A 15,648-nucleotide genomic window follows, 5' to 3' on the forward strand; every position below is an offset into this window, starting at 1 on the left:
TGTTTTGGGAGTTCTATGGATTATCACCTTCTTGTATTTTCATTTTGATTTGTTTATTATAGTAAAATGCTGCAAATAGATCCACTTTTCCTCGCCTCTCAGACGTTACATATTTGTGCTGTTTTTACATAGCTTCTGCTCATGAATTTGAAGGCTGCTATTGGATTATTGAAGATAAATGTCATATTATGATATATGCCTTAAGATCTAATGGTGCAACCAAATTAAGTAAGTTAGTGACAAACTAGCTAGTAGTTTCTAAGTCTCTAGTGTGGACTTTACATTCCAATTTAAGTATGAACTTAGTTTATTCTAACTCTGAATGGCTGGTGAAACCCTAACTTGAACTGGATTGAGTCTTGAGTCAAAACCGAGTCCATGACAAGCCCAAGACCACAAAAATATAGTCTTAGACTTGGACTCAAGAGTACTACAGCGCTAGCTAGAACCACACTTTTACGTATGATCAGTCTCTGAATTCCAAGTTTTTAGAATCAATTTCAAGACTTGATTCCAGACTAATTTTATTGATTGGTAAGAAAAAGAATGTGTTCAAGTAAATGAATGATTCAAAGAAATTAACTGATTGCCTCCTACTGGTGTAATGAACGAATCAGTGAATGAATCGTAATTAATGAACACACTCAGGATTAATGCCCTTCAACTGAGTCAGTTTACCTGAAAGAAACTGATTCGAAGCATTGAAGTCCACTCAATGCCCCTGAGTCAAAGAATTGAATCTTTTTGGAGTCAACTCCCAGCTACAGTATACATTTGAATAACCGCAAATATAGAGATTAGAACACTAAATGGCACTTCAAGTATTTTTTACAGTATTCTTGCCATTTTTCTTGCTGTGTGATTTTGTCACAAAAAACAGTCATGACTATGCATTAGCAAACCGACAAGAGTCATAGACCTCCAAGCATATAGACTTCCACCCAGCAGCAACTCTGTCCTGATGATGTCATTACAGCGTCTGCTGTGAGTAACATTTACTGAGGGCAAGGGTGCGCTGTCTCTCAAACACGACAGACTCTTGTCAGACTGATTCTTATCGTGCTTCTGGCTTGTTAGACACAACCACGTCAATGGTCCCTGTTGATGTGTGTGTTTGTCTGAGAGAGATAAAGCAGTTTAGTTTCCTCCTCATAGTCAGATTATCTTGAATGAAAATGAAAGGGTTTTAACTTGTGGAGAAATAATGCATGACATGCCAATTTTTTTTGTTTTTGTTTTTTTTGTGAGAGGAGAAATAATAAATCTACATTTAAAGGAATAGTTCACCCCAAAATAAAAATGGTATATTAGCCCAATATTTAGAGATATGTCTATGAAGTGATTAATATAGTGCAACTATAGCAAGTCTATAGCATATGTTATAAGGAGCAGATTATTATCTTACATTCACCTCCTTGCGGAATGATTCCATGTCACTTAAAGTCATCTTGGTTTCCATAGCAGCAGCTCTCCTGGCTGGTACATGCTCCCTTTGTAGTAGGTGTTTGATGAGAATGTGCTTCTGATTTTATTTTCTATTCATTGTGTGACCGGGGCAGATTTGGTTTGATGTAGTATTTCAAAGGAAAAATCACTTTCCTGTGCCAACATTATGGTTGGCTCTTCCCCTTAGCACAATTGTTTTTGGCCAAGCATCAATTATTCATTATGAAAGATAGTGATCAGAAGTGTATAAAGTATAAACCTAATTATTTTTTTCTCAGGAAAGTGACAATTATATGAAATCGAGTAAGATTAGGGGTCCTGCATTATTCTCTCATGGATATGGATTATCGCAATTCATTGGTCATAGTCAGAGGAACCTGGAAGGAGAATTCCTTGAAAACATTTTCTCAGCAGAATTCATTATTCATTATTATCCAGTATTAAAGTCTAATCTTTAGATGTGAAAAGAGCTCAGGGTTTTATGTAAATGTCAAAAGGTAGAAACTAAATTATAGGGATTTTATCCCATTTTAAAGATCATTTCAATCCCTGTAGCTCATAATGCTTTTTACTCTAATGTCTTGGGGGAGAGAAGAATGAGATGAAATATGAAAATTATTGACAGTGTACAGCTGGTGGTAGTCTTTGTATGTTTATCGATGACTTTACCTCCCGCTATGAGGTCTAGCTCAGTCAGTTAACAGTTCAGCTTTGACGCCAAGCCCTCTGTGTTTTATCCAAGTCTAGCAATAGTTATTTTTTCCTCTAGTATCCTCTAGAGCCATTTTAAGAATTTTGATTGTTAAATTAGGGGTCTCCTGGAAAAAAAGGTTGGGGAACCATGCACTGCTCTAGACTGCAGAAACCCAAAGAATCCAGTCATTGCTTCTACAACTGCCAAATGCTGAAAATCTTTCAGCCTCCGTGCTGTGCTAATCACTATCACTGTGTGAAGCTAAAAGAAATTGCTTTTAAATTTGGCATATTTCTCTTGATAAAAATGCTGTTTGATGTTTAGTGTGAAAGTAAAATAAAACACAAATTTTACCTTTCAACCAATTTGCATGTTCACATTTATCACTACATTTTGGTTACCTATAATTTAGATTTATATAAACATAGTGATTTTTATTTTTTAATAAATCTAAAAATATTATATGTTCACTGTTTAGTGTGAATGACCCTTATACATTACTGGCTTCAAAGTCTGAACTACATGACTTTTTTATTCTCAGCCTCTAAGATGATGACTTTACCTCATGGCATTGAGCCTCTAATCAGAGCAGGGTTGACACATGGAGTTGTCAGTGTTTGCCTGGTGGCTGTTTTGTAGTGTTAGAGTCTTGTCTTAAGATGACCCGCTCTCATTAGGCAAACATCGCTGTCCCAAAGGACCTGCCTTTGAGCAAGATGCTGTCTGCATCTTAAAAATCAGCACAGAACATTAGGTCACATTTAGACGCAAGTCACATGTCTTTTAACTGGAAATGAAATTAACATGTCTGTTTATGGTCTGCTTACAGGAATGTGGACACGGATGAGCTGTGTGGTAAGAGTTAACACTTTTATTGACATTATTACAGCTGATATGATACTTGAGGCACCATTTGGGGTTCTTAAGACAGGTTCAAAAATGGCAGTCCACTGAGGAACCCACAAGATCCTGCAAGAACTCGAAAAAAGACTGTCAACAGTTCTTCCAGTAACCCTGTTATAAAGGAAATTTGAGACACTCACAAATACTGAAGTTAACGATAGGATATTTGAGACACATTTATAGACTGGCTATCCAGAGGGTTCTGTCTTAGGTATCTTTTCTTTTTTATATTTTCTATTAAAATTATGTTTGGCTTGTAAAGTAATATACTTTTTTATATAAAAATGTCTAATATCATTTGTATATAATCATTTACATATGAAAAGTTTGGGGTCAGTAAGATAAAAAAAACGAAAAGAAAAATAAATTAGTACTTTTATTCTGCAATGCATTAAATTGATCAAAAGTTACTGTAATATTTGTAATGTTAAAACGATTTCAATTTCAAGTGGATGCTGATTTTTTTTGTTTTACACTTCTATTCTTCAAAGAATCCTGAAAAAAAAGCTCAACATTGATGATAATAAGATTGATGAGCACCAAATCAACATATTAGAATGATTTCTGAAGAATCATCATATGACTGAAGACTGGAGTAATGATGCGGAAAATTCAGCTTTGCCATCACATTTATACATTTTAATAAAAATATTCAAATAGAATACAGCTATTTAAAATTTGATTATTTCACAATATTTCAGTTTTTATTGTATTTTTCATCGAATGAATGCAGCCATGGTGACATATTGTAACGTTTAGTGGTAATCCAATTCAAGTTGCTTGACGCAGGTATGACTTGGAAAACTGAAAACGAAAGGAAACACAAAAAACAGACACATGAACGAAATAACAATGAAACTCAACATTAATCTGACATTAAGAGTATTTTTTCAAAAACATATTACCCCAAACTTTTGAAAGGTAGTGTATAATACAATTTTAAAATTAAGTGAAGGGAAGAAAGTAACTAATGAAGTAAACATTAGGTTTATATGTACATTTTGCATGGGGTATATGCAATGTATACACAAATATTACAGTAGATCTCAAATGCTAATTTGCTTTGAACAGTGAAAATATATTTAGAGAAATTAAAAAAAAAAAAAATGCTAATGCATAAATGTAAAACAATAACAAAATATGACATTATTTTAATTGATGTTCTAGAATTTGTGGATGTTTTTGCTGATGCTTTTTTGAAAACATTGTCATATGTATTTGAAATGGGTTTTCTTTTCTCTTAGAATACTTCTCTCAGCATCTTGGAGAATATGAAAATGTCCTTGCTGCCTTGGAAGACCTGAACGTATCCATACTGAAAGCCATGGACAAAACCAAGAAGGTGGGTTGCCTTCTTACCTCCTTTGCATATATTCAACAAATGGACATGATCTCAATTACATAGTTGACTGAAACTACTAGGGGAAAAGAAGGAAAATTGTTTTCTTGTCTAATGTTCGTCTCATCTTCCTCTGATTGAAAATGGTGTTAGTTACGTGTACTTGAACTTAGGCTTTGTGTATTTATGTGGGTATCCTGGAGGCTTTCAGCGTCTTATCATAATCACTCACAGCATGTTCCCTGGCCCCTAATGCAGCCGTTAGATGTGTAATTTTCGTAATAAAGCTGTGGGAACTTTTAGAGTTGATGAAGATGGATCTGCACTAGCTCAGACTCACATTTGTCTGACACAAACAACCGTGCTGCTCACAGCCTCTGTGTCCTCAACATGATTATGATGGTGTTTGATCTCAATAAGATAACATGCTTTATTAATTTTTCACTATTATTTTTCTGGTTTTTGGTACAGTACCAGCTAAATTGAGTTTTATTTTTCAAGATAATATATAATAAATCTAACCAAAAATCTGACTTAAATCTCAAAATCAAATCAATCTTTGAGGAAATTACAAAATACGGTGTAGATCTTGTTCTTCACTATTTGAAACAAAAACAACAATTTTAATTAGGATAAATCATGTATAATATTGTGAACTAAAACTATTAACTATTTATTGAAAAAAAAAAACTTACACTTATTTTATTTCAGCTGTTGCCAAGACAACATTTCTTATTTTCATTTATTTAAAGATTAAGTCCAAAAAACTAAAAAAAAAAATTAACTAAAACTAAAACTTAAAAAAATATATTGACAACAATAAATTATAAGACAACAAAACACTAAAAACTCAAATAAATTTTTAGCTGTACAAAAACAGTCTGTTATGCTGCTTGATGTTGCAAACTGGTATTTCTTATCATATTATTTTAATTTATTATCTTTATCATAAACACGCTGGTTTGTAGTGCAACAGAATAGAAAAGAATACTTTTATTGTCATTGAACAACCGTGCAACAAACTTTTGTGTACTTTGTAATTCTAGTTATTTACCCATAGCGGCTAATGAATCTGAACTCTTGTATATTCATAGGAAATATCTTACTTCCATATCCACAGATAGGATGGAAACAAAGTGACCCATTTTTATCACACTATATTGCTACTTGTAACTTGTTATAAGAAAAACTACACTATTTTGCTACTAAATACTCTCACATACTGAGAAATGTAGTTAGTAATGTTGATAGTTTTGGGTTGTAACTTTCCAACACTGGCCTCAAATTCCATCAAATGTTCATATGCAAAGATTTAATAAAGTTTTTGTATATTTAAGCTAGGATTTATGTACAATAATTACTTAATGCTTGATTGTCACAGTCATTAACTTCAATAAATTACTATATGAGCTTGGTTATTGCACCACAGTAATTATTACCTTCAAAACAGTTTAGGCTTAGCTGAACTCCACATATTTTACAACACTGCATCTCTCATGTGACATGCATGATGGTCCACACTCACAAATGTATTAGTTGAGTTATTGGCTGCTGTCTTACTTGTATAGATGTCCAATATTGGTGGTGGTTATCAGCACTGACGTTCTGGTCTGAACAGTCTGAGCATCTGATATTAGTTATCAGCACAGTCCAGTCACACTGACCGTTAGAAGAACGCACAGGTATGAGATGCGTGCTTCAGTTCCCGCTGAGCCATTTAACGGACACTTTCTGCTGCCTCGCACAGATAATGAATTATCCAAGCACTGACTCCAGGCCCAGCAGACATGGCTCTTAATGCACGTGAGCGTCTCAGAAATTGTGTCGTCGGCATGAAGGGCAGTGCTGTGTCATTTCATTATGCCTCTTTGATTAGTGAGGCAGACAGAGGAAGTGAAACACGATTAATGAGTTCAACGGGACTTTTTTTATCGTAAATCTTTAAACCACCAGCGAAAAACAATCAGAGAGAGGTAAAAACATGCCTGATTGTTTTATCACTGCATAATTTTAAAGGTTTAGGTACACTGACAGGTGCTGCTTTGTGCTGCCAGAATTTCATTTCAGTCTGGTGCTGTTTTGCAATGTTCAGAGAGCATGAGGAATAACACACTTCTCATTTAGAGGCAAAAGCTGAATTCACAGTATTAAACCTCTGAGAAACAAAAAGTGAGAGAAGATCATTTGAATGTCTCCGTTTGCAGTGCTTAAAATATTTAAACACTTGAACAAAACTTGAACGAAAATGCATTTCTAAGCATTAAAACAGGAACTACTGTCCAGTGAAATACGAGATGCTAACATTATATGAACAATAAAATCACTTGAAGATCCTGTTAAATCAAAATTGTGATTTTCAAGTTTGTGTCTAATGGCTTTGAAGCATATAGATATATATATATACAGACCCTTTCCAAAAAATTAGAATATCATGGAAAAGTTTATTTATTTCCATAATACCATTCAAAACGTTAAACTTCCATAGATTATAGATTCAGGGCCCACAACTTAAATGATTTCAAGTATTTAGTTGTGTATTTGTACATAATTTGGGCTTCCAGCTCATAAAACCCACGAAAACAGGATTTAAAAAAATTTGAATATTACATGAAATCACACAGTAATTACACAGTGATACCATGGTCATTGAACCAGGTTTTGGTTATTTTGGCAGTGTGGGCAGGTGCAAATCCTGCTGGAAAATGAAGTCAGCATCTCCATAAAGCTTGTCTGCTGAAGGAAGCATGAAGTGCTCTGAAAATGTCCTGGTAGACGGCTGCGTTGAGTGGACAGCACAGTGGACCAACACCAGCCGATGACATGGCTCCCCAAACCAACACAGACTGTGGAAACTTCACACTGGACTTCAAGCGTCTTGGATTGTGTGCCTCTCCATTCTTCCTCCAGACTCTGGGACCTTGGTTTCCAAATGAGATGCAAAATTTGCTCTCATCAGAAAAGAGGACTTTGGTCCACTGTGCTTTATTAAATCCAGAGTCAACGCAGCCGTCTACCAGGACATTTTCAGAGCACTTCATGCTTCCTTCATTTTCCAGCAGGATTTGCACCTGCCCACACTGCCAAAATAACCAAAACCAGATTCAGTGACCCTGAATCTATAATCTATGGAAGTTTAACGTTTTGAATGGAATTATGGAAATAAATAAACTTTTCCATGATATTCTATTTTTTTGGAAACTGGAAAGGGTCTGTATATATATATATATAGTGGAATAAAAAAACCATCAGGAGCCACATTTCTTTGATCTTTCAGTTCACACCACTTGATAATCTGTACATCTAATGCATGAGCTCCATTATTCATGAGCATCGACAGATAGTTATGCTGTATGACAACAGATAGTGTTGTGTTTATTGAATAGGGCCATGAGTGGGTGCGCAAACCAGCTGCTGTGATTCGTGTGGTCTCTGCCCTCGGGCCACCTCTATAAACAGCAACCACACTTCTGAATGTCATACTGTGGGTGCTCGTATCATCCAGACAATTTCTCTTACCTTCAGTTTGCAGGTAGAGTTAAGGCAGATTAATAGCTCAAATATTTTTTTAAAAAATTGCTTTTATTTTTTATGATTTTATCTCCAGATGTCCAGACGTTTTCATAAGCATGACATCTTTTTAACATTGATTGCTTGTGTATATACCGTTACAAGATTGGCTGTTGTGTAAACTGATGAAAATGTCAGCCACAAGCACTGGCACTGGAAGGAAAGATTAGTTATGTGTGCTGCTTGTTAAACATCTACAGGTTATAGAGCTGTGAATCATGCTGCTGGTGATTCTGAAGGTCTGTCGATATATCCTGCTTTGTAAATACATGTGTGTTGGTGGTTGATGTGTTGGATTTCCCTATCTCATGAATGTCAACATCATAATAGATGTTGTAGTTCATAATAGATGTGCAGCACCTGTTTCATTATTGGATGCTCAGAAGAATTATGTGTCCTGTTAGCTGAGGGATGTTCACAGCTTTAATAATGGCTTTTCTTATAGTGACAGAACACGGTTGCTCAGGCGCGCAACATAATTATACAGGCGGCTGTTGATTCCTATCGTTGAAAAACTGATGTACCACCCGCAAATAACATACCCCTGCAGCACTGCCTTTGAGTCTGCAGATGTGAGACAGTCACATTCAAAAATTCTGGCACTTCGGTTTGAGATAGCCTAGTTATATTCTTAAAGGTGCATTAAAAAACGTAAAAAACAATTCTTAAATTGACAAATTCTTGGTATTCTTAAAAAACAAAATTGCATGCATTTTGCAGAAGAACATTGTGCTTTGGTTCTGCGTGACGGTGCTGATTAATATAACCCTACACAATATATAATGCTTTACAGTGAACTGTTAGAGAGCTACATATTGCAATTTATCACCTGTTGAGTAATAAAAACACCATCTCTGTTCGCAATTTCGCGTGAAAACCATCCAGACAGGTCTAAACTATAAACACTTATAATAAGCTCACCATAGTGAATCAGTTTTGGAAGAAGGTTGATGATTTATTGACTTTTATTGAAATTTTGTTAATTTTGAAGTTACATAATGCACATAAATGAAACCGTTCATGATGCATGAACTGTTTCATTTATGTACCTGATTGCAAGTATCTGCAAAGAACTTAAGGTAGAGCGAAATGTTCTGGTTTAGGGAGTATTATGAGCTTGGCTCATATGCATTCATTCAGCTGTCTAAATGCAGAAACCTACACTGAGCTTTTTATTGTTATCCTTTTTCATTTCTTTGGGGCTGTCACTGTGAATAAATGTTATTTTGATAATAAAGATTTATATATTAATTATGCATTATATCCGTTCAAAGTTAATACTTTTAGTCAGCAAGGAATCAAGGATGCATTAAATTGATCAAAAGTGACAGTAAAGACATTTATAAAGTTACAAAAGATTTGTATTTCAAATGAATGGTCTTTTATTTACGTATCATGGTTTCCATGGTTTTCAGCATTGATAAAAATTTGAAATGTTTGTTGAGCAGCAAAGCAGCATATTAGAATGATCTCTGATGGTTACCACAAAAATATTAAGCAGCACAACTGTTTTCAACATTGATGATAATAAGAGTAGTGATGCTGAAAATTCAGTTTTGCCATCATAGGAATAAATTACATTTGAAAATATATTAATATAGACAACAGTTATTTGAAATTGTAATAATAATTCTGAATATCACTTTTGAAAAAATGCAGGTGAATATAAGATAATAAAAAACAGTAAACAATCTTACTATTTGAATGGTGTTATATATAAATTATACATTATATACTAAAATTAACATTCTGCCTAAAAGGCCAGTGAATGTTTAAAGCCCATTCTACAGCAGCAGTGACAATGAAAACTGTGTATTTAATCTGCAGGACTACCAGGAAGCCACGCATCTGGAGCAGTTTGTGACCCGTTTCCTGTTGAAGGAGACCACCAGTCAGCTGCAGTCTCTCCAGAGCTCTCTGGAGTGTGCCATGGAGACCACTGCTGAGCAGACCCGGCAGGAGAGGCAAGTGACACAGAAAACATTTTTACATTTTATTAAACATACAACTGCTGCCAAGAATGTACCTGTCAGGCTTCCTGGGTGGGATGAAGTAGGAGGCGAACTCGAAGATGAAGTATTCCAAGGTTTTAATTCTCAAGTATAACAGATACACAAAAAACAGGGAGCGTGTGCTCAGAACAGGAACCTAACATTAAACATTGACCGACAAGTGATGAGTGAACAGAAGGAACTTAAATACACAGACAGATGAACACAAGGGGGCTCTGAGCTGGGCGGGACCAGCGGCGAAGAAGGCTCGGAGCTGGGCGGAACCAGCGGCGAAGAGGGCTCTGAACTGGACGGAACCAGCGATGAAGAGGGCTCTGAGCTGGATGGGACCAGCGGCGAAGGAAGCTCTGAAAAAAGGTCAATTAAGTCCTTCTCGTCCGGACTCTGGCTGAGGACAGGAACAGGAGATACTGGGCGGAAAGTCTCTGGCTTGACGGGCACGACGCTGTCAGTCACAGGTGCAGCGGGCATAACGCTCACAGTCTCAGGGGCGGCGGGCATGACGCATACTGCCTTGGCTTCGGCAGATCTGGCGTGAAGTGCAGGCTCGGCTGGACTGGCGTGAAGTGCAGGCTCGGCTGGACTGGCGTGAAGTGCAGGTTCGGCTGGACTGGCGTGAAGTGCAGGTTCGGCTGGACTGGCGTGAAGTGCAGGCTCGGCTGGACTGGCGTGAAGTGCAGGCTCGGCTGGACTGGCGTAAAGTGCAGGCTCGGCTGGACTGGCGTGAAGTGCAGGCTCGGCTGGACTGGCGTGAAGTGCAGGCTCGGCTGGACTGGCGTGAAGTGCAGGCTCGGCTGGACTGGCGTGAAGTGCAGGCTCGGCTGGACCGGCGTGTTCAATGGCTTTTCTGACTGACATGAAGGCTGGGTCGAACATCTTCAAAGCCAGGTCTGCACTGTTCGACACCAGCTTACGAGCTCGGGGCCAGAGGATCCCCGCAATCAATCTCCCCATATTCTCTTTATTTTTTAGGTCGGTCAATCTGTCAGGCTTCTTGGGTGGGATGAAGTAGGAGGCGAACTCGAAGATGAAGTATTCCAAGGTTTTAATTCTCAAGTATAACAGATACACAAAAAACAGGGAGCGTGTGCTCAGAACAGGAACCTAACATTAAACATTGACCGACAAGTGATGAGTGAACAGAAGGAACTTAAATACACAGACAGATGAACACAAGACAGGTGATGCAGATGATGATGATGACGAACAGGCGGGTAATGAAGGGAGTGAGAACAGGTGTGGAAACAAGGAGGATTCTGGGAACTGTAGTGCAGACAGGACGATGACAGACGGTGAATGTGACAGTACCAAACAAGGAGTTGAGTGGATATTTTCAATCATTCTATTTGGAAGCTGAATGTCATGCTTGCACTAGGGATTGTGTGAGATAGCGTTACAAGCACTGCGGAACACACGCTGAAAGCATTATAACACTGAGAAATGTTCAACTTTATGCAAAACCAATATTACAGTATTTATTTTTTTCAGAATTAAAATGCCAATTGAGTGCTTCCATTGAGGCTAAACTGTTGCAGGATGTAAGATATGCATTCTTACGACTGTACTCATACATATCATGACTTTATTGACCATGTACTGAAAGCAATCACACACTCCAAAATCATCAGACCCTAGCATTTTTAGTAGTATTGAGTGGATTTCTTCTGCACCAGTGGACATGCAGAGTCCCCTTAGATTTGAACACACCATTTCACTTTGCAACATTCATGTAGACAGCCCTTGTGCACTGACTCAAGCAAAAAGGATTCTGTGCACAGTCATCCTTGGGACTGAATTTCTCGAGCATCAACGGCATAAATTGTTAATAGACCAGGTAAGCAGCAGACTGATGACCCAGGCTTTTGTTTTTGTGCAGAAAGGGGACAAATGCCAGTTTAAACTGTCACCGAATCAACAGAACCTTTGCGTGTGTTTGTGTGTTGCGGTTGATTAGCAGCTCATTTTAAGCTCACAGTGTCTCTGACTCACTGCGTTTACGTGCAGATGAGGGTCTGCTGCATGGCCCACCGTGGGGGTCAGTAGAGCGCAGAATTTCGAATGTAAAATTAGCTGTTTTGTTCCAGCACCTGGATGATTGCATGCTACAGGGCTGCGTGCCTGTGTGTGTGTGTGTGTGTGTGTGTGTGTGTTAATGTGCCCACTACATCCCCTCCCTCTCAGTATGCAGCAGCTGTGCTGTTCCACTCACCTTACGATCTCACGAAAATTAGCTGGAGCAGCTGGCATAAAGAAATTATGGATGCTGAGGTTGGGTTTTAAAAGGAAGTGCTTCCTTTTCTTTTTTTTTTGTCTGTTCTTAAAAACACTCTGGCTCTGATATGGCAATGGCAATTTATTTATATAGCACAATTAAATACAACCCACATTGTCCAATGTGCATTACAATAACTAAAAACACAAAAACTAACAACAATACAACACAGTACAAATAAAAATGTAAGTAAAATACCATAAAATAAGTGCTTCAACATTTTAAATGAAGAACAATGGAAGGGTGCTTCAACATGTATTAAATGCTTTATCAAACAAAAATGTTTTTAACTTAGATTTAAAAACAGATAAAGATGAGGCCAGTCTAATCGAAATGGGCAAGTCATTCCAGAGTCTGGGGGCAACTACAGAAAAGGCACGGTCCCCCTACACTTCTGTCTTGACTTAGGGATAGACTCTATCAGAGAGTCTCTGATTGGACGACTGGAGTGATCTAATTGGATGGTGATCAGTCAATAGGACAGACAGGTAGGGTGGAGCCATACCATTTAAATATTTGTACACGAGAAGTAAGTTTACAAGTTTAAATTAAAATCCACTCACTGGTAACCACTGTAAGGAACGTAAGATAGGAGTGATATGATCCCGTTTTTGTGCACCTGTCAGAAGTCTAGCTGCTGCATTTTGGACTAATTGTAATCGTGACATAGCTTAATGACTAATCCCAACGTAAAGAGAATTGCAGTAATCCAGCCATGAAGAAATAAATGCATGGATTACTTTTTCTAAATTTTTAAAAGTAAGAAATGTCTTTACTTTTGATAGCAGTCAGAGCTGGAAAAAGCAGGATTCCACTACTAAATGTATCTGCCTATCAAATTTCAGACATTCATCAAACACCATGCCCAAATTTCTCACCCAGGGCTTCATACAAGAGAACAAACCACCAAAATTTAGTTTATGCCTAGTTCACACTACACAACTTTAAACGTCGGCAGATCGCTGTGCTGTTTAGACTAGATGACTTGCTCTGGAGTCTTGAAGTCGTTGTGGTGTTCACACTATGTGACACTACGTAAATGATCTGCAACAGGGGGTTACACACACTACACGAGCTGACAACAACTCTGTCACCCAACGACTCTATCCGGTCCCAAAACCACATTTTGTCACGAAAACATGCGCAAGAAGTGGAATGGGAAATGGCGCATTCCAATGGCGCATTGTCTATTTGAAAATGGACAGCGGGACAAAATTGGCGGTAAAAAAAAAAAAAAAAAAAAAAAAAAAATTCATTTTCATCCATCCTTTCACCCATATTCTTTATTTAATATATATATATAATGTTTGCGCAATGATCTGTTTAGATATCTGCGCAGGTAGTAGGCACGGGAAGTTGAATAAGCCTCACTGGTAGAAACTGGTAGAAAAAGAGAAGACTCCAGCATCCAGCAATTCACGAAGCATCCATTTTTTCTGAAAATCAGCTTAGGGACACAAAAACTTCTCAACTTCTTTGTATAGCAAATTTGATCAATCAGGGGACATCAGGTAGGGCCGGAAGAGGGATGAGGCGGGCAACGGGCCATGTATATGTCCTCTCCTTGACTTGGACATCAGCAACCCTACAAGACCATACTTGCTGGGATGAAGGGAGATGACCTTACCCACTGACCATTGGGATCTGGGAAGTTGAGGATCTAGAATCAGAACAACAGTGTTAGGTTGCAGGTTAGGATGGTCTGTGCACCACATCTGTCTGGACTGAAGAGAGGGAAAGTAATTTCTAAGGAAATGGGCCCAAAAATGATCAGAAAGGATCTGACTGTGACGCCATTGACAGCGACTGTGCAGCTCAGAGTCTGGATATTTAACCAGAGGAAGGGAAGCATCATGCCGCCCCATCAGCAGCAAGTTAGGGGTCACAGGGTAAGTACCAATCTTTACTGTGTAGGGCCCAAAACAGTACATCCCAATGGAATAGAACGGAGGTTTGTGAAGGCGAAGGCGAGCGGGAGGGAGATCTGCCATTCGGGGAATAATAGGATGTGCTCTGAACTGTTGGCATTTCGGGCACTTATGCTGATATTTTCTGACTACCTCACGACCCCTCAGGATCCAGTACCGCCTCCTTAACTCAGCGAAAAACCTTTCTGGCCCAGGATGTTGTAAGTGGTCATCACAATCCTTAATTATAAGCGTTGTGATTGGATGGGTAGGGTCTAGGACTACTGGATGAACGGCATCAGGGGGTAGATCACTGCTTTGCCATAACCTTCCGCCTACTCGAATGAGCCCTTATGCTGGGTCTAACTCTGGGGAAAGGGAGAGTAAACGGCTTGAAGGTAGAAGCTTTTGGGTTTGAAGGCAGCTAAATCATCCCTGAAGGAATCCACCTGGGCTTGTCTTAGGATGGCTGTCTCTGAATCACAGTAGTTTTCTGCTGATGGATGCTTTTCTGCCCCATGAAGGGATGCAGCCATGCAGTCAAGGAGATATTGGAGGGTGGCAAATTGACTGGGGTCAGGGATGGAGGTCCTTGGTTCCACCTGAAGGGAGGAGGAGCTTTCCTCTAGTTAGGTCGTCCGCTGGATTGTTCTGAGAATCCACATAACACCACTCTTGGCCTTTAGTGAGCTCCTGAATCTCAGCTACCCTGGTTCCAACGATAACTTTGTAACGGCAAGAGTCAGACATGAGCCAATAGAGTACAGTGGTAGAGTCAGTTGACAGAATAGTCTTTCTGATATACTGTAGAGGGTGAGCTCTGTTTGGAGGAGACTGAATAGCTGAGCAGCATGAGAGCAGCACATAATTCAAGTCATGGAATCCTCAGTTCTCATCCTGCTGGATCTGTCTGCTGCCTTTGACACAGTTAACCACCAGATCCTCCTGTCAAGTTTAAAGACGAAGGGCATCTCGGGAACCGCACTACAATGGTTCAAGTCTTATCTCTCAGGTAGGTCCTTCAGGGTGTCGTGGAGGGGTGAGGTGGCCAAGACCCAACATCTAACTACTGGGGTGCCTCAGGGCTCAGTGCTTGGACCACTTCTCTTCTCCATCTACATGACATCACTAGGATCTGGGATTACGAAACATGGCTTTTCCTATCACTGCTAAGCTGATGACACACAACTCTACCTCTCATTCCAGCCTGATGATCTGACGGTTGCTGCTCGCATCTCAGCCTGCCTGACAGACATTTCTGGCTGGATGAAGGACCACCACCTTCAACTAAACCTTGCGAAGACAGAGTTGCTTGTGGTCCCGGGCAACCCGACACTACTCCACAACTTCTCCATTCAGCTAGGTTTGTCATCCATAACTCCATCAAGGTCAGCTAGGAACCTTGGAGTTGTGATTGATGATCAATTGAACTTTACAGATCACATTGCTAGAACTGCCCGGTCCTGCAGATTTGCCTTATACAACATTAGGAGGATCAGGCCCTTCCT

The 15,648-nt window shown here is 38.9% G+C and overlaps 1 protein-coding gene across 1 annotated transcript in view; it reads left to right on the top strand.

Annotated features, from left to right (window-relative positions):
* The window catches only part of necab1 (N-terminal EF-hand calcium binding protein 1), a 41,188-nt gene that overhangs the window by 4,258 nt on the left and 21,282 nt on the right, over window positions 1-15,648 (top strand). The window contains exons 4-6 of the mRNA XM_084424704.1: window positions 2,970-2,995; window positions 4,288-4,385; window positions 9,777-9,913. Of these exons, the coding sequence (XP_084280830.1) occupies window positions 2,970-2,995; window positions 4,288-4,385; window positions 9,777-9,913 (261 nt within the window). The remainder of the gene's footprint in view (window positions 1-2,969; window positions 2,996-4,287; window positions 4,386-9,776; window positions 9,914-15,648) is intronic.

Source organism: Rutilus rutilus (assembly GCF_951802725.1).
Source record: "Rutilus rutilus genome assembly, chromosome: 11".
Classification (NCBI taxonomy): Eukaryota; Metazoa; Chordata; class Actinopteri; order Cypriniformes; family Leuciscidae; genus Rutilus; species Rutilus rutilus.